Source organism: Drosophila erecta, unplaced genomic scaffold (assembly GCF_003286155.1).
Source record: "Drosophila erecta strain 14021-0224.00,06,07 unplaced genomic scaffold, DereRS2 tig00000126-arrow-pilon, whole genome shotgun sequence".
In the NCBI taxonomy this organism is placed as follows: domain Eukaryota; kingdom Metazoa; phylum Arthropoda; class Insecta; order Diptera; family Drosophilidae; genus Drosophila; species Drosophila erecta.
Genome location: NW_020825209.1, coordinates 10823883 through 10851290, shown reverse-complemented (window position 1 = coordinate 10851290; position 27408 = coordinate 10823883). Strand labels below are relative to the sequence as shown.

The 27408-nt window shown below is 44.1% G+C and overlaps 2 protein-coding genes across 6 annotated transcripts in view; one reads left to right on the top strand and one right to left on the bottom strand.

The window, feature by feature from the left end:
* Positions 1–27408, bottom strand: part of LOC6551128 (probable glutamine-dependent NAD(+) synthetase) — a 33396-nt gene that overhangs the window by 5504 nt on the left and 484 nt on the right. Inside the window, exons 2-3 of one of the 2 annotated variants that reach the window (XM_015155831.2) lie at positions 17209–17323; positions 10593–10867 (exon numbers count right to left, since the gene is read on the bottom strand). The gene's annotated coding sequence lies outside the window, so the exon portion shown is untranslated. The remainder of the gene's footprint in view (positions 1–10592; positions 10868–17208; positions 17324–27408) is intronic. The other variant, XM_026982549.1, reaches the window with a different exon arrangement.
* On the top strand, positions 1770–27336 carry LOC6551126 (cytosolic carboxypeptidase Nna1). Of its 4 annotated transcripts, XM_015155178.2 has the most exons (16): positions 6049–6645; positions 15736–15914; positions 19090–19242; positions 19504–20052; positions 21139–21521; positions 21658–21931; positions 22158–22438; positions 22556–22715; positions 22777–22935; positions 23008–23076; positions 24186–24277; positions 24363–24498; positions 24584–25165; positions 25343–25905; positions 25963–26349; positions 26436–27336. In XM_015155178.2, the coding sequence occupies exons 1-16, from the start codon at positions 6216–6218 to the stop codon at positions 27196–27198; spliced, it is 5160 nt and encodes a 1719-aa protein (XP_015010664.2). In that variant the 5' UTR covers positions 6049–6215; the 3' UTR covers positions 27199–27336. The 4 variants fall into 4 exon arrangements, with proteins under 4 accessions (XP_015010661.2, XP_015010664.2, XP_026838348.1 ...); XM_015155175.2 differs by lacking the exons at positions 6049–6645; positions 19504–20052 and adding an exon at positions 1770–2379 and having other exon boundaries at positions 24162–24277; XM_026982547.1 differs by lacking the exons at positions 24186–24277; positions 24363–24498; positions 24584–25165; ... (1 more) ...; positions 25963–26349; positions 26436–27336 and having other exon boundaries at positions 23008–24108.

The window sequence follows — 27408 nt, the reverse complement described above, 5'->3', positions numbered from 1 at the left end:
ACACACACACACCTGCACTCACACACATGCATGCATGCATGAGGTGAAATTTCGCATAAAGTTCAGAGTTCATTTAGTTTTGCCCGTAGAAGTCGCGCATATTTCATTTCTCCCGCTTGATGGCTGACAGGAACCTTCTCCACAACCGAAACCCAAAGTCGAGCTAAAACTCAAATTCAAATGCAAACTGGAGAACCAGAAGAGTCCAATGCCCCAACCCCAGCACCCCCAAGTTCCCCAAGTTCCCCAAATTCCCCAAGCCCCCCCATAAAAGTCTGACAAAGTTGCGTTTAGGATTTTTCGACGCCTCGGCGTTTTGTGGAAATGTGTAAAGATGGACTGTCAGGTGCAGAGCTGTCAATTTAGGTGGAATATAAAGGAAATGCAGAGAGAGCAAAGCTTGGAGAATTGCTATTCAATGGGATACTAGAACCATAATATTTAGGTTTATAGAAAGTTAAATAAGGAAACAATATATTGATTTAGTTGATGGAATGCTAATGAAATCTTTGCAGAGGGTGTCGAAAAGTATGCTGCAAAAGTTGAAAACTTATCGTGGCAGTTGTTCATTTGTTCATTTTGGAAAGAAATACGATTCCATGTATTCCAAGATTTAGAATTAAAAAGAAATTGAAAAATTGAATTGAAAACTAGTTAAAAACTCGGGGTTCAGCTCGAAAATGGCCACCACAACAACACTGGTCAGGTGCACTGGTAAAGTGGGCGCTGTGGGGGCGTGGCACGTTGACGTGCGAGTGTGTTTGTGTGCGAGTGTGCGTGTCGCAAGCGAAATGCATTGAACTTTGAACCGCAGGCAAAGGGCAAAGCCTCAGGACTAAGAACAAAAGGCCGCCATGGATGTGGAGTGAATGAAAAATAATGGAGAAAGCGGCAATGCAGAATGCGGAGCGAAAAAAAGAAAACTTTTGCCAATTGGCAGCCAATTTTAATGGCACATAATCAGCAGTGGCAGCCAAACGGATGGTTTGTATGTGGGGGAATCCGATAAATATGCCAGTGCATACGATTATCTGCAATAAGGGGTGTCAGTGCGGATTAATTGTTACTTTCAAATATGTATGTACTTGAAGTAATATATTTTTACCATTTAAAACTGACATGTATTCCACATAATTGCATTGAACATACTCATTACCCAATAAACTAATTGTAAAATTGCCTAACTTGTTTAATTATACTAGAGTTGGTTGCACTTTGAAAATATCGATTATTCCAAAACTTTCACATTACTGAAATAACTCCAAATAAATTCGTAACTGCTTATTTGAACTCTTGTACATATGCGAAAATAGTTACTGTGTAATTAGGATTCCCAATGCACATGATTAAACTTCCTTAAGTTCGGAATATCCTGCATATGAACGGAGGACACCCTGTTTCCCGATGGACTCGCATGTGCATTATGGCCCAGGTGCTGGCACGCCAGGCGACCAGCTCTTTCGCCTTGGCAGAAAGCTGGAAACGGAAACGGATATATGGAGACGGAAGTGGGACAGGAACAGGAACAGGGACAGAGACGGGGCGAGTGGCGGGAGAGTCATTGGCAGCGGCGCCGCATCCTGGAGCCGTGTTGCTGCCTGTGCCGCTGATAGCTGCCACTAATGCAACTAATTCGCTTTGATTTGTTTGCCAGCCCGCGTCGCATTGTCACGAAGTGTTTCCCGTTTCCTTTCCGATTTTTCCGACCCATTCGACTTTCCGACTTTTCCGGCGGCATCGGAGCCCGTCCGGTGGCCAGTAGCCAGTTACCCGGTATCCGGCGTTGAACGTATCCGTTCACCGTTAACATTTACCGCTCGCTTCAAGGTGAAAATACCGCATCGGTGGGAACGTACACTGTGACCAGACGATTTTCTCCCAGTGTACGCGTAACTCGAGGTGTGAAAACGAGCAAACGAGTCGCAGTGTGCCGATTGAATTCGAGGCCCGGAAGTAGATGTAATGTAACGAAGTAGGCCCTGATACTAGAGTTTAATTCGGCCCACAACATACACACTAGACACACATTCCCAAAAAACCCCATTCGTACCCTTTTCTTTTACTCACATTCACCCCTTTAGTCACTCATTTAACACACATGAACACACGAAAGGGAAAATCCCATTCCTAATCGGAGACAAATTCAGCACAAAGCTCGTCCATCAATCGCATCTACGAATTGGTCCTCGAATCGCACCCAATATCCGCGCACCAAGTAAGGTCACCTTATCTCAAGAAGATCCCGAGGTCGTTGAGTGAAAGGCCAGCCGGAAAAGGAGCAGGAAATGCAGAAGGGCGTCAAGGACAAGGAGAACCGGAATTCGATGTTGGGTCCGGAGATCTGTGAGTTCCATCAGCAGCCGTCCAAGCAAAACGATGGTGAGTCAAGGTCCGGGTACGGATATAATCCATTTGTCTTATTTCGTATACAGTAGAGCATTAGCATATCGTATATAGGAGAGCCTTAGCATATCATAAGACTGTATTTACATACACCACAAGAAAAAAACTTTAGAATTACAATTACTTGTTGATATTAAAACAAGATAGAATGACTATACCCGTTACTCATACAAAAAAATTTGAAAAATATTAAAAAAAAATATGAATTTCTAAATTTAAATGCAGATTTTTAGAGAATTACGCCAGAAACATTTAGAGGTATGCCACTTCAAAATCCGATTAAGATAAGTTGAGTTATGGAGTTTAGAACTTCAGCATTGGGACACTTCTTCATTTTTTGAAATTTCTACAACATCATAGCATCAAAAAAAATACAAAAAAATTACAACAAATTTAAAAAAAAATTAATTTCTTAATTTAAATGCAGATATTTAGAGAATTGCGGCTATTGTTTGTGAGCAGGGATATATGTATATACTTTATATGGTCGGAAACGTTTCCTTCTGCCTGTTAAAAACTTTTCAACGAATCAGTATACCCTTTTACTCTACGAGTAACGGGTATAAATAGCTGAGTTATCTCATTGGGGAAACATTTTAGTCGTTTTTATTACATTTCTTTTGAATACTCTGCTTCCAAGCCATTGCAAATGCAGTTTTCAAATGAAGTCTATATTATACGATCAAATATTCACAATTTCAACTAACTGATTTTGTTTAAATGCTTATCAATCAGTGTTTAATTTGGATGGGTATTACAAATATGATATCTTTCCTAATCAAATCCGAACGAACAAGGTTTAACTATCTGCGTGAACAGTAAGATTATTTGATTGGCAGCAAAGGAATTAATATAATTATTCAACTAGTTCTGTTGTTAGTAAGACCCTGCAGTAATCAATTAAGCTTGGAAAATCGCTTGATAAATCACAGACCGCCATACATTTTCCGGTCGGCTGCCAAAAAAAAGAAAAAATAGGAAAAACTTCCACTTTGCCGCTGTAGTTTTGGTTTTTACCTGGCGTTTGACGTACCTGACGCCTGACGTCCACCGTAAATAGTTGCAATATGTTTCTTTTTTTGGTGCCGGCGTCTATTTTCGTCTTGGCTCCAAATGCATATCAATAACGGAGAATAGGAGAAATGGGGAACTGGAGAATAGGAGAAATGGAGAAATGGAGAAACGGAGCACTTGCCGCTCTGTTTCGGCTCCTGTCACTGTCTTTTACTTTGGTTATCCCCCAAAAGGCCCCCATTTCCCGCTCCACCGGAAGTGGGAAAATACCGAGGGGATTACGGACGGATGGGCTTCACTGTGCTGCGGGCGGCCGCAGCCAAAAATACGAAACTAAACAACAAAAAAACAATAAGCAAAAAAGAAAAACGAAAAACGAAGAGAAAAAAATACTACACGAAACCATTGAGCAAACACAACAAAAAATGTATATCAAAAGGAACAAAGGAGACGCAACCAATTGGTGAAGCAAAATGACATGCAAGCGACGCAAGGCTATAATATGGGGGCTCTATCTAGGGGGTCTACTTATATAGGGTATACTTGAGGGGGTCCTGGGGCTTGAGGCTTTCGGGATCTCGGGCGTTGCAGCTGGTGTGGGGGTCGGGTTTGGGTTACCTTAGCTTGCCCCGTGGGCCTAATGACGCATTGCAGACAAAAACGATATGACGCCTCGTGGCAATATCCGGCGGAAATGAATCCTTGAGTGTGGTGGCAAACGAACTACGCAGATTACCGCGCTGATTATTAATCGATACGTGGCAATCAGAGATTATCTTTTACGATTAGTGACGGCTGAGGCGCGATTGTATTACGATTCACGTGACATTCGGTAGTATTAGGCTATATAGGGTTAATTTAGTGGTTTGCCTTCAAAGCATCCATGGGGCGGCATGTGGGTTAAGCAAGCGAATGGCAGCTGTGGCACAGTTTTCCCTTGCGTGGCGCCACCGCCAAGTCATTGAGATGGAGCCGCCCTAAGGACCGTAAGGAGCTCTTCTCTAAGGACGTCCCGCCGCTGCCAGGGCGCTGTCAAATGCCAATAAGCCGACATCGTCTCCATCTCCGCCAAAAACAACCAAGCTGAAGCTAAAAAAAATGAATTGGTGCCAAGCGGGCCCTGCAAAACACACAAAGAACGGAGGAGCAAGAGTGGGGCTATGAGTGGGAATCGGTATTGCCAAATCAGCTATTTTTATCGCCCTTTTGGCTTTTTTAAGATGGATTTCCCTAACGGCGATAAGAGAATTTATACAAGCCTACTGTCTTGCAATTGATTGAATTTCGCTACAAAATTCATATTCATTTCGGTACCTGCGCTTGAGTTGGTTATTTCATTTGCAAATTACTTATTTTGAAAATGCGGCAATCTGTCATCGCAAAATTAAGTACATGTGCCAACATTTTGGCACAACTCAAATAAACCATAAATGTCAAGCCTTTGTCTAGATGAATGGCTGCAATATGCAAATAGTGCAAATGTGCAATGGAATACCATAAAAAAACTTAAAAGCTTATGCCATTTATTCTTAAAATATCTATATTTTACAGCAGAGTCGCAGGTTATAAATCATGCCATTATGGGAACGGCTTTTCTTCTGTTGGAATTTCATCATCACTGATGGAATTCGCTCACGCGCCAAAAAGTAGGCAACAGAAAGGGCTACATTTCAGTGGTGTGGGTGGCACGGAAGGAGCATATAGGCCCATACAGGCATTTGTCCCGACTCAAATGGGATTTAGTGAGCATATTTTTATTATATGTTTATTTTAAAATCGCAAAACAAATTCTCCGGCTTGTGGGGGGCACTGTATGGCAATACAGGGATGAGGGCTAGGATTTAGCTGCGCTGTTTATAGCCCATGCCGTGCGCAATTTATGTTAATCACAGCGGAGTTTCAAAAGGCAGTTGGGGATGGGGGCGATGGGGGGCGGTAGGGCTGCAGGGAAGTTATAATGCGCCCACCCACCCAGCCGCCCACTGACCCGCCCACCGCCTGCATTGCCACGTGTAGTAGGCCTACAACAAAACAACGAACAACTCTTTTTTGTTGTTTTTTGTATGTTTTTTTTTAGTACTCTCACAGTAGAGCACCTGCATTTTGGGCTGAAGTATGGAAACGCATGGCATCTTTAAGATGGCAATAGTAATTAAGATAGCAGAAGTTACGCGTACGCCATGTGCACCACATGAAATATAGTCCCATTTTACATGTACCATTACTATTAAAACAGGATTTAACCGTTTTGCAATTTTAAGACTTTTTTACTAATGTTGGCAGACGATATATAATCAATTCATCCATCAATTAATATGAAACTTGGTCATCTAGTGTATTATGTGCTACGAAACTATTGTATATGTTTTTCCTGCCGTCCTTATGCGTGTAGCCGCTGCAGGAGCCTTTGTTCGAGGGTATATCTGGTTCGGCCTTTTGAGCGGGCCTTCAGTTTGTTTTTGTTGTATGGTTGTTTTTCGTCGGTGCCTTGCACAAAGCCAACGCCGTGGCAGCAACAATTTTAATGCCGTGGTTTACTGTGATTCGCAATTTCGCCATAGGCAGCGACATCGACGTCGGCAGAGGCAGAGGCCACCATTGTCGTCCGCGTTGGGTTTGCAGCTCAGTCAGCAGTTGCGCTAGCAGCTGAGCTGAGCTTGGCTGGGCGAAGAAGAGGAGAGCGACTCCGAGATAAACCGTTAGTTGAACTGGACAGGCACGCGCGCGCTTTGATCTGTGTTCTTGAGTGCAGTGTGTTCTTCGCTATTCGATTTTTTGTTTAAGTGCATCCAGCCAAGATGGCGGAGCGAGAGAGGGAGGCAATGTCCGCCTCTCTGAGCCGCCTGCTGAGAACCTTGAGCTCGGCTTCGATGAGCAGACGCCACTGCCCCCTCGCTCTCCTGCAGCCTCTGCCCGTGCACCAGAGCGAGATGGCGCTGGGGAGCGGGGGGAGCGCCGGCAGCGGGGCGAGTGCGGAGAGATGCTGCAGCAGTTGCAGCGATGATAGCAACAACAATGACCGCTGCAAGAGCGCCGAGAGAGGGACAGCAGCAGAGGTGGAAGAGGAAGAGGGTGTCGAGCTGGAGCCCAAGGAGGATGCGGAAAAGGGAGAGAGAGATGAGCTGGAGCTCAAACGAGATAGCAGTACCGTTAACGTCAATGTGGTGAGAGCCAACTTCAAATGCAATGACATGGAATGCTCTCTAGTCCTGGGCGACTATGTGAATGGTGAGTGCCGTTAGATGCTCCATCCCCAACACTGGGAAAAATAACAGCGATATGCTGTTCTAAACAATTGAATATTATTTCGATATGTTGAAATAATACAGAGACAATTGCTATAATCACATGCTAAATACATCTCAAGTATACAAAATTCATCGAAATATTTCCACATTATGCGATTTTTCTTGGGTGCACTTACTTTTTCCGCCGCGTGCCACTCAAGATGTTCACTCAAGCGTTGTCGTCAGATAATGAAGATTCAATTTGATGTGTAAGCAAAAATAAAAACGGAACAAAGGAATTCCACCCAAGAAGGTTACACAAGAAATGGATTTTGGGCTACCCTTAAAAGTATGTCTCAATTATTTATGATAAGAAATGTTCAAAGACTTTCGGAATCTTTGTAAAAGATGACCAATATGAGAGCGATTATCCTCTGCTGCTAAAAACATGTTCAATTTATTACGCATACGCCATGTTGGCGTCTCGTAAAAGTGTGTTGCTTTAAAGGGGCTAGCAGTGAAATGTTTTAGAACAATTTAAGCACCTCGTAAAGTATTTCTAATTGCAGGCAATCATCTGGTGGGCAAACGAAAATTAAGCTTTAGTGTGGTCCGCATGCCGTATGAGTAACTTTTGTGAAGCCTTTTGTGTCTCCTTCAGAAATATGAAAATGTCAAAAAGAAAAGTAGCACTGAGTCACTCCCTCTAGAGATAAAACATCAAAAGAAGCATGCACAATCTGCAGATATCCATCGGGAATATTATTCAGAAATCGCATAATTCGCTTTTCACTACCAATTCGTGTACATCGTTTATCTCTGTCACAATTATTATACAGCATCGAAATGCGGATTCGGGTGATTTTATTTTTTGTGTGAACAAAAACACACATGTCGACCGCTGCCAAAATATGGCAAACGGAAATTTTTAATTGCAATTTGTTAATTTGCCCAAAGCGGCCAGCTAGCCGAAATATTATAGACACAGTGCATATTGGCTAGAAAGGAAACGCATACAACGATGAAGTAGTTTAAGATTTAATTACTCCAATATGCTTCAAGATGTATCATTAGAAATCGTTCATTTTGATCAAAAAATTATAAATATTAGGATTCTAAAAGATCATTTATTGTATGCTTATAACCATTTTAAATATATCTGGTTATTATAATATGCATACATATACTTGTATGTCTTTGAAAAGAGTTGTGAAATCAAATAGGCTGAGTGCGTTATTCACTGTAGAATCGGAAAGTGGGAAAAGTTCTTGGCGGACAAATCGGAGGATGGGGTGGCGAAAGCTAATCGCTGGCACAATTCGATGATTGACGAGGGCCAAGCGGCGCAGGGTCTTGCAAATGGGGGGTGGGGAAAGGGGGGGAAATCGGCGAAAAGCGGGGAAAATGGACAAAGGAGCAGTTCTGCGGGGTCAGGAGGAGGACGGCATGCGTTTACGGTTCGGTTAGAGAGTCTTCTTTTCGCCTTGGCAGTCACGGCGTCTTGCCAAAATAGAAAACACATAAATTGCACGATCAAGATCATTGCTGTTGCTTTTATCGCTGCTGCAGCTTTTTCTTTCAAAAATACTCTTCTGTGGGATATTATTGCATTTTATAGCGCGATGATCTTAGGCTTTGTAAAGGAATTAAGCAACAAGAATGTATTCATTCACACAAGTTTCTTATTTTTAAAACTTAGGCTAACTAGTTTTTCGCTTATTTTGGGTTTTGATCATAGGAATCTTAAGGTTTTCGAAGATCTTAAGGCAGAAGGGTATACCGCATTCGGCATTCTTCACCTTTTATGGCTTATCTGCTTCTTCCCGCTGCTCATCCACTTCGATGACATAATCTCATAGGCAGAAAGAAATAGAAAATGAAGGGAAGACGAGAAGGAGGAGAAAGAGAAAGATAAAGGTAGAGATACAGATAGAGAGAAGGGAGGACGATAGGGAGCGACTGATTAAAAGTTTGTTCCTCTCGCTTTGCTCTCTCCTCTCGCTCTTTGACACCTGTTCGTTTTGTGTCCGCGTAGGCAGCTGACAGCTGCTGCTTCTTCCTCACTCACCAGCCCCCTTCCCCCTTCCCCCTTTTCACTTCTAGTAAAACTTTCCCACGGTGTTGCACCCCTCTCGCCATTCCCCTGATTTTCCCCTCCCGCCTTACCAACGCTTTTCCTATGCCGAGGAGGAGCGACTTTGACAAATTTGTTTTGGCACCGAGGCTGTGCTTTGATTTTTTCGATTTTCCTTTAAATTTTTCTATTTATCTGCGACTATTTTATTTTTATGCCTGGCTTTTCTATCTATGAGAAAATTGCTTAAACCGAAAGCAGCTGATCTTCTAAATGCTTTTCCAAAACAAAAATGGCAATGAAATGAATACAAGCATTTATAACCTTACATAGATTGCATTTGATATACATAAATATTTTGAAAAGAAGTACGAGCTACAGAGGTTCGAATTTCATAATTTGTAAGCCCCATAATTCGAATTGATCGTTTATAAAACCGCTTAATAACACATTTCATCTGCTCCTAACTGGAATTATCTCGACGCTTCGCAAACAAACTATGTATGTATATAGTGTTTGGTGTAAACGTGACCTGGAGATACTCGTATCCGTGATTCGCTCCACCTTCGGCAAACATTTGTTGCTCGTTAGAATATGCACAAAAATTCCACGAGCTGTGTTCGTTAGTTTTTCCAATTTTTTTTTTGGCGTATCCAAGGCTGGTTGCCTTTGGCTTTGGCTTTGTTTGAGCCATCGAATCGAATTCATGTTCACGGCATGCCATGGATGGATAGAAACATGGGATGGTTAGGATGGTAGATGGCTCATAGATATGAAGTGCATGGGTATGTGTGGAGTGCCAGGACTACTGCCTTGCACTTCCTTGGAACATTAGACAACGAGGATTGGCAGAGAGAGAGAGAGAAAGAGCGAGAACTGGCGAGGCTTTGTTTATTTGTTTATAACAGTCGCAGTGGAAATTCGAGTTGGCTCACAACGGCTCGAATCATCGACTGCGGCTCAGTTTGGCCAAATCGGTGGTTATCAATTGACGACGCAATGCGAATCGAGCCTTACAAAGAGCCACAACAAAACTTCGCACTGTCTTAGTATCGCAGAGTCGGAATCGGTGTGTGAATACCAGGAATAATGCCGCCTATAGCCGCCTTTCATAGCGATTGCATAAGGACCTAGTGTAAAGGATACATCCGAGTGGTTTGCATTTTTTCAATGTGTGCCAAAAGCAAGTGAAGCGCGGTAGTGAATCAATCAACAGTCTGTGCTCCCATTTGAGTCCGATCCCAATACCGCATTCCCCGTCATAATGCCGTAGGAATCGAAATACTATATATACCATGGACTTCGGAGGCGGTCGCGTGCAGTTCCTGCAGGCCCAGCTATTTCCCGTCTGCACGCTGACCACGTCCAGTGGAGGTAATGGATCGTGTTCTTCAGGAATATACTATACATTCATTCATTCCTATTCAAAATTCTCGTTTTAAGTGATCTTATTTAATCAAATTTAGCAGTAATATGACTTTATTAGTTCATTAGGAAAAATAATGTCTTGAAAATCTGAAAACAGATAAATCAAAACATGTTTTCCCTTTAGTTATGTTATTGTGTACTATATATATATGTATATATCATATATATATACATATATACCTTATATTTTATATATTGTTTGTGTTTTTAGTGTTAGAACTTGTCTGTCTAAATGGCGTTTTACTTTTTACTATTAGCTTGAGCCTCTTCCCACAAGATATAAGTACAGTAAGACTTCTGTAACTGAAGCCAGAGTTTCATATAATAATATATCGACTGCAATCAATGACTAGAAAACAAGTTACTAAAATCAAAGAGTTCCATAATTCCGAACCGATTGCCATCTTATGTATACAAAAGTTTTTAACAATTAGTCAAATACTTACTTTCAATTTGTTCTTAGTTGAGTTTGTTGTTTCTCTTGTACGAATAGATTGTCTAAGGGCACCTCGGTGTTGTCGTTCGTTAGGTTGTTGCTGTTATGGGTAGTTTACTGTACTACATGACCAGCATGGGGAATTTGTTGAATGTTGGGCTTTTATTATCCGCCTGCCCGTAGGAAAATATCGTTGTGAATCGTTGTTCGTTTGCAACCTTTTTTCCTTCTTACTTTCCGCCTTTCGTTCTTCCTTCCTTCCTTCTTCCTCACTTCTTGGCCCACCTGAAATCGGATAAAGTGCGGATAAATTGAAATTAGAATTAGCCGCAAAACTGTTTGATTTTAGCAGCCACTTGCGGCTGTCATGACAACGGCAACACAAAATCATTAACACAGAAATTCCGGAATCGCAATTGGGAAATCAAAGCCAAGTCGTTGCCTGTTGTCAACCAAGAACGGAGTCTATATGAATAATAGGGGGTATCCGAAGTCATTTCAGTTCATTGAATTGCGATTAACGATGTTTCACCTGCATAAATCACAGCCTGGGACCCCAAAAACTCAGAGACAGTAAACTCATTAATGTTCATTGAATTGAGCCCTCGACTGTTTTAATACTTCCAGCGTGGAATTTTCGCTTGGCTGTGATAATCGGTGCATATCAATTCCATACAAACCGAATTGCTGCAGGTGACTTGGAAAAGTCGGAAAATCGCAGGTGAACTCGATTCGGGAAATCCCTTAGAAAAACGGGCGCAATTATATGGATCTAGGTTATTGTAGTTGCCGTGCCAAACATCCAAAGGATGTGAGTTTATTAATTAATAATTCCTAATTAATTGTCATTACCAACTAGGGAAATGCAATATTTGTACTCAATAATCAGATATCGTGTTGATGCATCTTTCTTTTTTTTTTAAATCTTCTGAAAATATATTAGTTCCCAACTGCATGTCGGTTACAAGCTCACACTAGGAACGTATATTCCCCGAAACAAGGGGTATTTCATATATAGAACGATCTGGGGAGCAATGCCATAAAAGCGTCTGGAAAAATGGCGAACAAAGAAAATGTAACAACGAAATGTATTAAACAAATTTCACGAGAATGCAAATTGCAAACTCATCAACGGAAAAAAAGATTTCAAAAATGGCCTAGGCAGACGGGCGAGAAAAAATGCCGAATAAAAATTGTGAAATATTGTGGGGAGCGACTCGGTTTTTGGGATCTACCGTGGTTTTGGCGGTCTGGCCACAAAGGCATTGGCCGAATGCCTGCGATTGGGATAAACAAAATGCCATAAATATTACGAATAATAATACAATTTAAGTAAATAATATGCAACAGCCCGCAATTAGAGGCGATCGGTGCGCAGATCTCTGCCTCTCGATTGCCGCCTGCATTTGAGCATAAAAATTTAATTAACGCCAAATTCTTGCTGTCGTTTTCGGCAGACGACAATCGCCTTGGCGCAACAATTGAAACAATTTAAAGCACAGAGAGCCCGAGCTTTCTATTTGCTAGCCCTTTCTCCTGATTTCCCCTTTCTCTTTTTACTTTTCCCATGAATGAACGCTAAATGTTTGCCCTTGTCTATTTGGCCAAACAAGCGAATCGGTTTGGTATCCAAATGAATTCCTATGAAAAATTCATTGCTTAAATAAGCTTTCACGGCATTTTACTGTATTTACTTTCTTTATCTCTGTTCCAAACGAAATTTCATGTGTGCAATTCCTGGCGACAAATGACATTTAAAAGCTCGCCAAATTGCAGTCCAAAACCAACAGTAACAAAAAGCCACAAAAACCACATGTGCAGGTGGGGTTGCGTGGGGAGAAAGGTCAAGGTCGCCGATTGAGCTTTGTCATTCCATTTAAAAGTGCAGCTGAAGTAGTCGAGTGGAGAAAATGGTTTTGTGGGCACAGCTCAAGGATAAGCGCGACTCGAAGTACAGAGGAGTGATAAGTTTTTAAATCCTTTGACTGATGTACACCTTTTTTTGACGGAGAATCTGAAAAACGACTTTTAACAACAAATAAATACTATATTTCCATAAATGGACATAAATTCAAAACAAAGACTGTCTTGAATAGCTAACTATGGTAACTACTTATACAACTTTTTGAATGGTTTATAAAAATAAAATTTTGGGTACATTATCGCATTTTTGTAAAGGGAAACATCGTCATAATTGGCAAGAAATGGCATAAAATTAAAATTTGCAAATCGATTGGGAATTCAATTGCGAGCTCAACGAAGTGTGCTATTATATATTTGCGACACTATTTTGGCCAAAACGGTAAACGGTTCTGGTGTTAGCGCAACACATTTGTACATTAGCAATATGAACTGAAGATCACCTACGCACAGAAGTCCTTTTGCTCCCTCACACACACATACAAAAAAAGGGCAAGGAACAGCTGTAGCTGCGAAACTTTGAACGAAAGCTCCACCAAACAATAACAATGGCAGCCATACAAACACCCACACACACGCGCGCAGGATAACGGTAAGGCGAGAACAGCTGAGCGCGAAACTTGCGTCGTCAGCGAAAGTGCAAAAGCTCTCTCCCACTCTCTCTCTCTCTCTTTCCTTGTATGCCACCCCAGCCCTCTCCTGTGCGATACCTCCTGCTCTTTCGCATTAAATAATATTCGCAGGCAGCGACGCCGACAGTGACGTCGGCAGCGCGGCGACAGAGCTGAGCATTCCACATTCGCTTGGGTTTTCTGTTTTAGTCAACAACAAAACGCGCAACGGCAAACGACAAAACAAAAAATACAAAGAAAACGCATTCGAAATCCCAAAAGACAAAATTGTAATATAACAAATTCGAAACGTAATCATACTTTTAAAGGAAAATCAAGAAAACTCCAAATTGAAGACGCCAAAAAAAAAAGAATTTTGAAAACTATACATCAAAACATTTAAATACCCTTCAAATATTTGAAAAGTGTGCCGCCATATATTGGTTTTATATTGTCACATTTTAGATTTGTTTTATTGTTTTCTGTTTGTTCGAGTGCCACAAATTTTGAACATCGTTGTTCGAAAGAATAACAAAATATCAGCTAATACGAACAGCTGTGTGAGTGCCGTCCCCTCTTTCGCCGCCTCCGCCACCCACCACATTTAGCGTCTACTTCTGTTTTCGTTTCGCTTTTATCGCCCGTGTTCCTTTTCGCGTTTTCGAGATCGTTTGGAGGAGCGAGTTCTAAATTCTGTGCCGGTAAGAACATTTCTTGGGGTTACACTGAGCGCAAATAATACGCGCATTGGTAGTAAAATCTGAAGAACTAGATTCTCCATCTAAACTTACTATATTTCATGCAAAACAATAATCACATTTAATCTTGCATACTTATAAATTTACATCGACAAATCTTTCAATTGACAAATGTCTTAGCATTGGGTTACACTGCAATATTCTTTATCTATTTATACTACTATCTTACAATCTTATCTAGATATTTTTAATACAGTTCTAGTCAAAATGTTGTTGCTAAATATGTATTAGCATTGCAACAGTCTCAGTTTTTTGTAAATAAACACTTCTTGCAGTGCATTCACATAGAACCATTCAAAATGAGCCATGAGCAATTTGACATACTTGTGCTCAAGTGCTTCCACTGAAAAATCAACTGAATAATCCCCTCGACAAGTTCCCAAAATAATTGCCAGAAGATCCCCCACAAACTCTTAATAATAAACTTAAAAGTTTTTGGGTTATTGGAACCGCTAGGGATTAATAGAATATAAAAACACCGTTTTGAACAATCTATTATGTCCGATATAATTAAACATACCAATATTTCTACTTCACAACTCTTCACATTATACAAATTCGCATCCCATTAAATTCGATTTTCTTTTTTCGGTTTTTACTGCTTGACATTTCGTTGTATTATTGGATTTCCTGGTTGGATTTGTTGCATTTCTTTTGTGAATAATATATTTACGAGCCTTTCTCAATTCTGATGTAGAACAAGTTTGTAAAAGCCACGCGACAAAAATGTTATGGGCTTGAAATTATGGCGAGCATAAGCCACATCCATATCAATGAAAACTGCCTTGGGTCATAAACATAAAAAGTAAAAGAACCGAATATTATTAGCGATATTAATCGACTTGACAGGATCTAAATGGTTGGCTGCTGGGGAAAAACTTTTCTCTGGAAGCCCCAAAAGATTTACAGTTGCCAAGCATTAGCCCACCCCCCATATTTTCCGCTTTTCCAGCGAAAAATTGCAATAAAAGAAGCCAACAAGGAGCACAAAACATGGCAGAAAAAAAACAAAAAGCAACGATAACAAAATCGGCTTTTATGTGCTAATAAAAACCGAATAAGCAGACACACAAAGAAAGCAAGAAAGAAACCAAAAATTAATTAACAAAATATGTTGCAGTGGTGGTGCAGAAAAGAAAGAATAGGAACGCGTTCCAAAAAGCGCGAACTGAAAGCGAAATATCTTTTGCACACACAAAACTTTAGTGGAAAATAATGTGGGGGACTTCCCCCGCGCATCATGGCAATTAATTGTTGTTGACAAAAGTCGCCCGAAATGCTGCTCATTTAGGCCAATATTAATGGCGATTCGCTGCTGCGCCTATCCAAACTAAACATTTTAAAACTGGAGAAGAGGCAAACTTTTTGGCACGACAAATGTTTATATAATTGCTGACCCACTGTATCCCATCGCATTCCCTCATAAACACACAGGCCTTGAGTTGAACATCACATCACAGTTCGTTTTTAAATCGGGAGCAAATTGAGTTTCTTGGTTTTCCGTTGACAAAATTACGCAATACTGTAAGGTACGCGATTTGTGTTCCAAAGGATACGGTCATTAGTTTGGCAAAATCAAGAAGTGTCCAGTAGCTCAAACCCCAGATGAAAAGCCATTAAAGCGATTAAACAGGTATAAATGGAGTTGCAATGCCTTGCAGGCAAACCCAGTAAAAGAAATTGCAGATAATATACATATAAATTATTCACAAACAAATTCTTCAAGAAAATATCTTTAAATCGGTTTCAATAGGTGGTATATTATGTCTTTATTTGGGAATAATTATCCTATTTTGTTTCTCAACTATTTTAAAAGGCCTTGTTTCTGTTGATTAAGCTCTTTCCCTGATATCCTGTCTTGCAGGCTTCCTTGGCAGTTTCCTATCGAAGGGCCTGAAGACCAATCAGCTGGTTGTGAATACGGATGAGAAGACCCTGCGACCAGTTGCACGTCTGAAGGAACCGCGCGATCTCTTCGCCCTGCCGAAGGACAAGGACAATGACTGCTCACAGCAGGCCCCCAGATGGCCGGTGGAATGCCAGGTGAGTGAGTGGATTGAGTGGAGTGGCAGTTGGCCAGGGTTATACTTTGCGGCCAACCTCAATCGCAATTCCAAGCCGCCAAGTCGCCAAGCCCCAAACCCAAACCCAATCAATGCACCCATCGAGGAGCCGTTGATGGACATGGACGTAGATGGGACGTGGCTAAGGCAGAGGTGTCCTAGATTCTTACCGAGCATATAGGGGGATGAGCTTCAATGCCTTTGACACGCACCTCGTTTGCGAGGAAATCGCAGGACATGCGTGCCGCGCCCCATAAATATTAATGCATATAAAAATCCGACTGGCAGAGGCTTAATGGGGTGAAGACCTTTAAAGGAGCTGCCGCAAATGCGAAGACATTACAGGCCAACTTGGCTATGTCGAACTTTAGGTTCGCTCAGTTTATATATGAATTAGTGCTGGGAGGAAGGTTTATGAAAGTTTTAAGCACATTGGCAATTAACAAAGTTCGCCTACGTAATTAATTATAAATTTGCCAGACTGTGACGGGCTGAAGTTCGACTTAGGCGAGCGGGACTGTAGTGTCCCTCAACCATCTTGCCTCTATGTAGGTCAAATTGCAATAAAAGGTGCACACACTAGGCCACGCCCACTGCCGCCCCCGCTTAACCCATGGCATGCGGTAAACGCTCGCCAAGTGCATTGAAAATCCTTTCGTTTCCGCTTTGAATTTTATTTATTTGTTTTTCCTTTGTTGTATTTAGCTCTTTTTTATATTTTTTTTTGTTTTGCGCTTTTCCTAATTGTTGGCCAAGTCGTTAGCATTGTTAACAATCGATTTTATTCATTTGTACTCGATCTGCATTCGATGCGCTGCCAAATAGTGTTGGGCAAATATTACACATCACCCATACGCCCCGTCGGTCGTTGAATGAATGCGATTTATGGGAACTGTTAGGCGGTGGGATTCTTGCGGGGTTTGTTGGGTTTACGGGGGTTTTCAGTATGAGGAAGGCTTTGCAGGGGTCAAGCAAGAGATTGGCCAACTGATTGATTAAATAGACGGCCACAAGGGGGAGGCGGGTGGCAAATAAATCAATTGGAGGTCAATTTGTGGCGCAATTCGAATGAATCGTAAAAAAACAAAGGCAGACCAGCATTTTCTTGTCAATTAACATGGCTTCAAATGCAAACGAAAAAAATGGAATATTGCAACAACTAAATTGAATTTTAATGTATATGTACAGTTTATGTGAAAAAACAGTTCGAAATATTTGAGTTATTTCTTGGCTTAAATCCTTGTCGCATTTAAAATTTAAAAATTCAAACTCACCACATTGGCTGTCGCTGTCCCGCTCGCACTTCACCTTCGCCGCTTTACCGTTAAGTCGCTTTTTTTAGGTTCCAAGCACACAAGCGCACACACACACACACTCACACTCGGCAAACTGTAAATGCAATTAAAAGACCAAAAATACACACATAAATAATAATAAGCCAAGAAAGTTTTTCGGGGGAAACGTCTTTCGTTTGCCTTATTCGTCTTTATTTGGCCTTTTGGCCATGACGTCCAAAATGCAAACTCAAATAAAAAGTGAAATTCGAAAAGCGCCTTCGGTGTCGACTTGATTCCTTTGTTGTAATTGTTGTTGCTGTCGTTGTCGTTGTTGTTGTTGTTGTTGTTGTTGCCACAATGACACTGGCATTGGCAATGGGCATGAAAAAGTTTGCTTTTATTTTTGCTTCGGTTTTATTTTTTGCGAATTTTCAATACCAGGAAAACGAGAGGGTCATATTAACTGAAAGCGACAGAAGGCAGACGGAATTCGTAGGGTAGAATAAACAAGCTAATTAGTTTGTGATATCGTACATGCAAAATCGCAGCATAAATAAATAATGCCGAAAAATGTGAGCAAAATATGTAAATAGAGAGCCCAAGGGGGAGAGTGGGAAGGAGACGGCTGTAGCAGTCGTAGAAAGAGAGGGGGATTGTTGCAAAAAGTGACGTTGATATGTTTCAATTAAGCCATCACACAGACACACAGACACACAGACACAAATGTCTGCAAGTCGCTGTTTGTGTGTGTGTGGGTGTGTGAGTGAGTTTGAGTATCAGATTTGCATGTTTTATCGTCCTGTTTTTTGCACAGTAAGCGGAAAATGAAAAAAACCTTGCAAATATTTAGGCAAAAATATTTTTCAAACACTTAATAGTTTTTAAATACGTAAAGCTTTGGGAAACTGGTAGGTTAGCCTAACTGGGCAGTCTTATGCTATTGTTTATTGAAGGTCTTAAAGAAAAACAGAAAGCTGAATAGAAAGTACTCATACGCCATGTCTGCCAAAAGATGACAAATGTTTATTCGTTTGTTCAGCATATATATGCTTGATATTTATAGTTCAAATATGAAAAACGCGCTTCTATGCCAATTACATGTTTATGAGACCACATTGCGTATGAGTGATATTCACATAATAGACCTGTGCTGCAGGTAAACTAAAACAGTAAACTTCAAGTTCAAATCTATTAAGCCCGATTTTCTCAGTAACTATTACCCATTTGCAATAGTTATCGCCCCACTGTGCACGTCTTACATGTGTAAGCATATCAAAAGGCTAAGCAAATAAGCTGCTCAAGCTTGTGGGCGGAATTACAGCGACGGCAAAATCAGTAGGACAGTAGAATGACAGCAAAGCCTCAACTGAGGACAGTCCAAATGGAAGATGGAATGAGTATGGGGCTTCGCATGGGGGCTTGACAATCAGTGGGCAGCTGGGACCGGGCACAAAGCAAATCATCGTTGGTGACATGGAGTTTAAATGTAATAATAACTCTGACTGACGTTCGCCAGTTTCCTTGCCAAGGACAACAAACACCAAACGATGAGAACTGCCATGGCGAGAAACATCTGTCCATTGAAATTCAAATATCACTGATTGTAATTAACGAGACTTTGAAAGAATAACAGGTGTCGCCGTAATGGTCGGAACTATTAATTACTCTAATCAAAAGCGATTTCATTTCGATTGGGATCGATAAATAAATCAAATTTGCTGTACTCAGTGAAGAACAAATGCTGTTGCCATAAACTGAACTACGTTCAGTTATTAAACGCGGAGAATTCGCGTTTTAGGGCTTTTCCAATTATTATGCCAGCGGTGTTCTTTGTACTAACCACGAGTATATCTCCCGACTCCCTCTCTTCCCATCCAGGTCATCGAGGAGCGCATCACACACATTCCGTACGTGCCCGCTGTTCCGGAGCCGCTCAATGCTCCGACGGGAAACGAGCTGAAACCGCGTCCCGTGGGCGAGGAGAACGGCATTGTGGTGTTCAGCTACAGTCCCATCAGCGCCGTGAACTATGTGAGTATCTGCAGACTGTACTTTAAGCTCTACTTTCGAGAGATTCGCTCGATTTTGATTTGCAAATCCCATTGATGCGATGGAAACAATTTCAATGTATTTTCAAATCAAACAATCAGATTGACATGCACTTTGCACCTGCACTAACCAGTTAGGGGGAATCGTGTATCCATTAAAAACATATGGGGAGATTTGAAACTAACCCACTTTCGCGGACATGTAAGAATGTTAAAACTAAAGGCTACGACAAAAACCATACAGGAAAAGCCCAAGGCGAAGAAGGAGGACGATGAGTCCAGCGACGAGTCGGACTATTCATCGGACTCCCACCAGGATTCGACGCCTCCGAGCCGGTCCACGCCCATGCGGCTGGCGGGCGGCGGTGGCTGTGCCCCTGGAAAATTGAGCAGCGTGTCCAAGATGATCAACAATGTGGACAATCGGTCCACCAGTGCGTCGCTAGACGACAACGATGACTATTACGATGACGAATACGACACCTCTGGCGGTTATTGTGGCGGAAGTGGCGAGGCCAAGGAGAAGGCAATCATCAAGGATCTCATCGAGGCGAAGAAGAAGCGCTACCAGGAGGAGGAGACGGTCACACCCGCAGGTGGTGGTACCGCCAGCCGTTCGGAGGCCAGCAAAGATCCCAGCGATATCGACGATATCTGGAAGAACAACACCAGCGAATATAAGCCCGCCTCGCCGCGCTATGTGCTCAGTCAGTTCGGGAAGAATGTGGCCAAGGCGATGATCGACCGGATCGTGGATCACAAGGATCTGGTCCCGGCATCGGGATCTCAAAAGGTATCGAACCAGTTCGTCGTAGGCCCCGTCAAGTTGCCCAAAACAAATATGGCCCGCTTAGAGGTGGCCTTCGAGCGAAGTGCCGAATCGCGTTTCAAAACGGGAATCTTGGGTAGGCAAACGGGTGGCAGTCATCGCCGTAGGGAAAGCACCTCTGAGGAGGACACCAGTAGCTCTGGTTTGGGCGATGAAGAAGAGGAGGAGGATGAGGAGGAAGAGGAGGAGGATGAGGATGATGATTCCGACTCGGGATCCGATTCGGGAAGTGGCGGTGGCTTGCGCAGAATCTTGGGAAGCTACTCGGCCCGACTAGCAGGTGGCGCCGAAAAGCGCCCCTGTCCCGGTTCCGGATCCGTTTCGGATACCGAAACATTGGTGGGAGACGAGAGCAGGAGCAGGCTGGCTTGCTGTGAGCATATTGCAAATGGGCCACTTAGTTGCAGCGACTTTAACCTCTTTTTAATATCGTACAAGTGATTGCTTTTGAAACAGAATCAAAGATCTAGATCCTAGGTCGCTTCAACTTAATGACCTTGAGGTTTGCAAAGTGAAAGCTTTATTGAAGGGAAAGCTTAAGGAAATAGTACTGCATATCAAACTTACTTTCCCTAGATAGAGCTTTCACTACATGGAAACCTGTCCGAACTGTTAGAATCCCAACAATGACACCCATTCCCCCCAGCTAAAGGTCTGCATCGGCAAGACCATATGCGCTCCAGGAGTCGCAAGTCGCAAGCGCGATCCCCCCGGCGAGCGGTACCCCAAACCCATGCGGACACAGTGGCGGCGGCGGCAGCGGCTCTGGCCAGGGCGCGCCACCGGGACAAGAACAGTTGCCTGGGTAGCAAGGACGAACAGAGTGTGGGATTGGGAGTGGGCACAACTGGCACAAGCTCGATGGGCACTCGCACCTCCTCTCCCGTCAGCAACAACGTCTTCCGGCTGAGCAAGGATCAGCATCTATTGCTGAATTCGATGACCAGCCAGGAGACGACCAGCACCGTGATCTCATCGACAAGTACTAACCAGACGACGACGACCAACTCGTCGCAATCGTTTCTCTGCTCCGATTTACCCCAAGCGCAGTTCAGCCGTTCGGCCGTCGGTGGTGCCCGCTTCATGACCAATTGCCATCCCATGAATCCGGAGGAGTACGATGGACTGGAGTTTGAATCGCGCTTCGAGAGCGGCAACCTAGCCAAGGCGGTCCAAATCACGCCCACCTACTACGAGCTCTACCTGCGACCCGATCTCTACACCAGCCGGTCCAAGCAGTGGTTCTACTTCCGTGTGCGGCGCACCAGGCGCAAGATGCTCTACCGCTTCTCCATTGTCAATCTGGTCAAGTCGGATAGTCTCTACAACGACGGTATGCAGCCGGTCATGTACTCCACGCTGGGCGCCAAGGAGAAGAGCGAAGGCTGGCGGAGATGCGGCGATAACATTTGCTACTATCGGAACGATGATGAGTAAGTATGGGGTTAACCCGATTCGGAAGTGAAAACTGAGACAACAAATCTCTAGAGAAATCTGAGAGGGTTGAATATGAAAGTGGCCGCAGTTGAGCTGCACTTTTAACTGGCTTATTCCCTTATTCCCCACCAGAAGTGCCAGCAACAGCGCCAACGAGGACGACGAGGACAACTCCACGTACACGCTGACCTTCACCATTGAGTTTGAGCACGACGACGATACGGTGTTCTTCGCGCACAGCTATCCGTACACCTATAGCGACCTGCAGGACTACCTCATGGAGATCCAGCGCCATCCGGTCAAGTCAAAGTTCTGCAAGCTGCGCCTGCTCTGCCGCACCTTGGCTGGCAATAATGTCTACTACCTGACGGTGACGGCGCCCTCCTCCAACGAGGAGAACATGCGGGTGAGCTGGTAGACCAAACTCATCTATCTCATGGCAATTAAACTGCAGACAAACTTTTCGCAACTCCCGCACAAACAAAGTGCTTAGATACTACACCCATTAATTATGCGGGCAAACAGTTAAAGTTATAATGAGCAATTGGAATTATGTTCCATGCAGCTACACACTCGTATATTGTTCCATCTGAGGTGTATGTTAAATTTCTCATGTTTCCGTACAAATTTAGCGCAAGAAATCGATTGTGGTGTCGGCACGTGTGCATCCCAGCGAGACGCCAGCCTCGTGGATGATGAAGGGCCTGATGGACTTCATCACTGGGGACACCACAGTGGCCAAGCGGCTGCGGCACAAGTTCATTTTCAAATTGGTGCCCATGCTGAATCCGGACGGAGTCATTGTGGGCAACACACGCAACTCGCTGACCGGCAAGGACCTCAACCGCCAGTACCGAACGGTAATACGCGAGACATATCCATCCATTTGGTATACCAAAGCCATGATTAGAAGGTGAGTTCAAACAGATTGAGCCATAGAGAGCTGCAATCCAGAGGAAGTGTGACCCATTTCGCCACCTATGTTATTATCTGGTTAGCTACATTCACTGCCATCATTTGCCAATTACAGACTGATTGAGGAATGCGGCGTGGCCATGTACTGTGATATGCACGCCCACTCACGAAAGCACAACATATTCATATATGGCTGTGAGAACAAGCGCAACCCGGAGAAGAAGCTAACCGAGCAGGTCTTTCCGCTGATGCTGCACAAGAACAGCGCCGATCGGGTGGGTATTATGGGTAACCAGTGGGTACTATGTGCTGATCGAGTATCTCACCCCATCGCAGTTCTCCTTCGAGAGCTGCAAGTTCAAGATCCAGCGCAGTAAGGAGGGCACCGGACGCATCGTGGTCTGGATGCTGGGCATCACCAACAGCTACACGATCGAGGCCTCCTTTGGCGGCTCCTCGCTTGGATCGCGCAAGGGGACGCACTTCAACACGCAGGTGCGTTCCATAGCCATTCACCTAACTCGTGTACTCGGACTATTGTCGCATTGAATACTACGTGTCTTTCAGGATTACGAGCACATGGGACGAGCATTTTGTGAGACACTTCTGGACTACTGCGATGAGAATCCGAACAAAGTAAAGCGGCACGCAAAGTTGTTTAAACAAATCAAAAAGATAAGAAAACGCGAGAAACGCGAACAGAAAGCATTGAAATTACAGAAAATGGCCGATCAGGGATGTATAATGAACGACAAATTGAAAGTGAAACGTTCTGTGGAGAAAAGTGTCTCCTAGGAAGGTTCTATCCCAACAATACTAGTCCCCAATACCACTTTCGATCCACACAGCCCTAAAACCAAAACAAACACGTCAATTTGTGCCGTTTTTATCGTTCTTCAATTATAATCGTAAATCGCAAGTCGTAAATCGTAAATTGTTAATCGTAAATCGTATGTCGTTTATCGCGTAAAGTAATTGTAATCGCAATTATTGTTACCAACTCGTCGCTGCCTGCGTTTTGTCACTAAAGCGCTGCTGTGCTGACCCAGAATTCAAATCCCAAGCCCATGCCATCAACATTCTTGTCAATACAATGCAACACAACAATTACACATCGGCCAAAGTTATATGGCAGATATAGCTTAACGTATATCTGGGCATATACCGTACGCATATGTTGTCCAATCGGGGATGCATGTATGTGAGGCATTGAATTGTATGAATTTTAATGCTCTCTATTTGCGCGTATCGCAGTTTTTCTAATGTTTTTGAGCACCCAGCTGTGTGGCTAGGTTATCTATCCACACAATGGGTTCTTAGATTACCTCTGTAGCTCTATCTATATATAATGACACCCACCTGAACCCGCACAATCGTAACTAGATAGTGGCACACAGCACAGCATCGCCAGGCACAAGAGGTCTTTTATCTTATGCTAGTCGCTCTAACTATGATTCGCGTTTCGTTCGATGTTGCTAGTCGTAAGCGTAATCGTATTATTATAACCGGAAAATATTATTTTTTGAAATAAATACCATATCTACCATAGGATTTACGTTTTTGACTTTTGGTTAGCCATTAGGCTGTATTGCTTTTCACATGCTTTTAGTGACTCGCTTGATTATCCTGCACACTAACATTCTTTCAAATATTATTATTTCTTTTCCGTTTTGCAAATGTATGATTTCTGACTAATCCAAATGCATTAACATTTACAATAGATTTTAAATTTACTCAAACAACAGGACAGGTTACGATCCAAAATTATCGAAAGACTGATGCGAGAAGGCTCCAGTGCCGACGAGCCATTGAATATCCCTCTGTCGGATTACTCAAGGTGGGTCCATCAGCCAATCATCTCCTAACCTTAACTAATCCCACTACTCGTACTACTACCACCATCATCATGCCCAACCCATTAGCGACGAGGGCAACTGCAGCTCCAGTTCGGATAATGAGGGCAAGCACTCGATAACGGCGTCCGATCTGGAGGGACCATGTTGTGCTCCCACCCGAGCACCGCCTAGTTCGCCTGAGGTCATACACGAAATTCGCAAGGTAAGTGGATGGTCCCACTCGTTTTCCTGCACTGCACTTGCACTCCATTTCCTATTTCCGTACCCTCCCCCAATCCGAACTGCAGTTTCGCATGCGACGCATGCGCAAGGTGATGCACGAACTGGACAGGATCTACTTTACGCCCCTGTTCCAGCGGAAATTCAAAACCCTAACGACCTTGAAGAGGAGGCGTCAGAAAATGGGTGTCAAGGCGGCACCACCAAATGGGAAACGCCTTCGCGGAGGTGGTGGGCCTGCCGTTGGTGTTGGCATAACCATGCCAGCCTCAGCCGTCCCAGCGGGCGGATCCATTGTGGAGACCAACGATGGCCAGAAACAGCATCCGCATAGAGAATTGGCCAGGAACTTGCCATTCAGTAGTGCTCCGCCGATTGGAGCCCACAGTTCGGACAGTACAGATAGCATGGAGTCCGCGCTATCGGAATCGCTACAGGAGTCGGATTATGTAAGCGCTAGCACCGTAACGAGCAAAGAGATCACGAGAAAGGTGAAGACCACTGTTGGAGGCACCAAGAAGACGACCAAAAAGAAGAAGTTCATGCCCACGGAGAAGAAGAAGCCGGTGGTCAATCAGAAACTGCACGTTGATCGCAATTTCCGGCTGTGGCTGGCCAATAGGCGCATCTACATCTATCGTCGTAAGAAGGTATATGCCCAAACAGAAAGAAGTGTAAAAGTATGCTAAAAGTAACTTCGAGAGATAGTTTTCCTTATGCGTTATACACATATAGGGATTGATGAGCACCACATAGCACACAAGCACAACTAATTTAATCATTTTTCCCCGATCTCGCCTCAAATCTCCCGCATCTAAACCACTTAGTCCACGCAGGCGCGTCGCACTAAGGCAAGAAATAAGCCGCAGAAGAAACGTGGCGAGGTGGTGCGCACCACTCTGGACCTGCCCACAACGGACCCGGGCTCGGATCTGCACTTCTCCACCGACGACGAGGAGCACTCGCCGACGTCCGGACAAAATGGTTACGGTGCAGTGGCTCCGCTCCGGCACACGCTGCTCCAGAGCGATCTGCAGAGGCGGTACATTGAGGAAATTGGCGATACGGTGGTGCAGAAACCAAAGGCGGCGCACATGCCGCCGGAACTGATTGTGACCACACCCTCGAAGAGCGGCACTCCGGGCGGTGGGAAGAAGATGGATGTCTACAAGCTGACGCCTCGAACTGCGCCAGAATTGGACACGGGAATTGGCGTGATGCAACGGCAGGCCGGCGGAACAGCGACATCCACCAGACGCACCTATTCGTGGCACAATCTCGATCAGCAAGAGATTCCCAATGGCAACAGCGGCGGTCAGGGCAAGGCCAACTTTTACATGGGCGATTCCAAGCCAGCCATTAAGGTGATGACAAAACCGCCCCCCAGAAGGTAGGTATCATTCTATCAGTCATTTTGCGAAATCTAATACGGATTGTCTCTTTCAAGGAGTGTCCCGAGCAACTTCATTCCCCAGAGACATGGCAATGCGCAAACGGCCGATGACCTGCAGCTCAAGCTATCGCTGAAGAAGAAAGTCTGGACTGGTGCGCACGGGGATGCCGATGGTCGTCCATTGGCCTGGTACAAGGGTCACTCGATAACAGCATCCCAAGTGACCAACACTACGACGACCATACGAAGTGCAGGCGGTGGTGTTGGAGGAGGCGGAACTGGAGTGGGTGGAGGTGGAGGAGGTGGTCAGAACCGAAACATTTTCACATCCAGTGGCAGGGAGCAGACAGCTGCATCCGGTGGCATCGCCATGGGCATGCCACCCGCCTATGTGGGAGCACCACGGAGACCCAGAAAACTGGAGCAAGTTGATCTCTTCAAGTAAGTGTAGGATTTCTTCCTAGCTATTCCGCCATTAAGCTTCTATAATTATATTATCCCAATTCTAATGTCCTTTTCTCTTGCAGTGCCTGTTCCCAGAAGCTGCTGCTGTGGCAGCAACAGGAGGAGTACAAGCGCTCCCATCTGCAACCGGCGCAGCGCCTAATGAGGGTGGAGGATCCTCCGCCACATTCTAGGGATCGGGACCAGCAAGCCTTCAAGCCCATGCACGTGGTCAAAAAGTCAACGGGAACCAGCCAGACCAAAGTCATCCAGGCTTTGGTGGCAGTCGAGTCCGGCGGAAAGGTGAAGCGCAAGACCAGCAGCATGATGAAGATAGCGGAGACCACGCAGCTGGTGACTCGATTCGCCCGGAGTCGCAACAGTGCCGGAGGATCAACAGTACAGCAGCAGCAGCAGCAGCCACCACAGCATATGCACCACCAGCACCAGCGGATGCTGTTCAAGGGCCAAGCTGGAGCGGGAGCTATGGGCGCTCGGATGCACTCTGCCGGCGTGATGGGCCACATGCAGGGCAATGGCGGTGGACGTGCGCCCAATAAGTTCAAGACCGGTGGTCTGGTGATCACCGCCGTGCAGCAGCCGACCAATATGACCGGTGGAAGCTCCAGGCGGATGAGAAATGCAGCCGGATTGCAGGCCAAGGGCAGCAATGGCGCCTTGGGGTCATCCTCCGGTCAAATGCAGTACCAGCGAAGCAATGGCAATGTTCAGGCCAATAAATCCGTAACTGGCATCTCCCTGGACACCGTGAATCTGGTGCGGAAGGTGAAGACCAAGCTGAAGAAGCGCAAATCCCGAACTTTGTCAACCGGAGCACCGAAATAGTTGACAGCTAGGCGTATTGACCACATCCAGAATCTGCGTCAGGTGCATCGCCCAGTTTTTCGTTCAAAATTTTAGTCAAATTGAATCTACTCCCGTCCGTTTTGTTACGTAAAAAAACAATAAGAAAATGATTAGCAAAATTAACTAAATAACTGATAACACCATAGGCCTATTTTATGCATATGTAATCCCGATCTCTGTACCTACAGT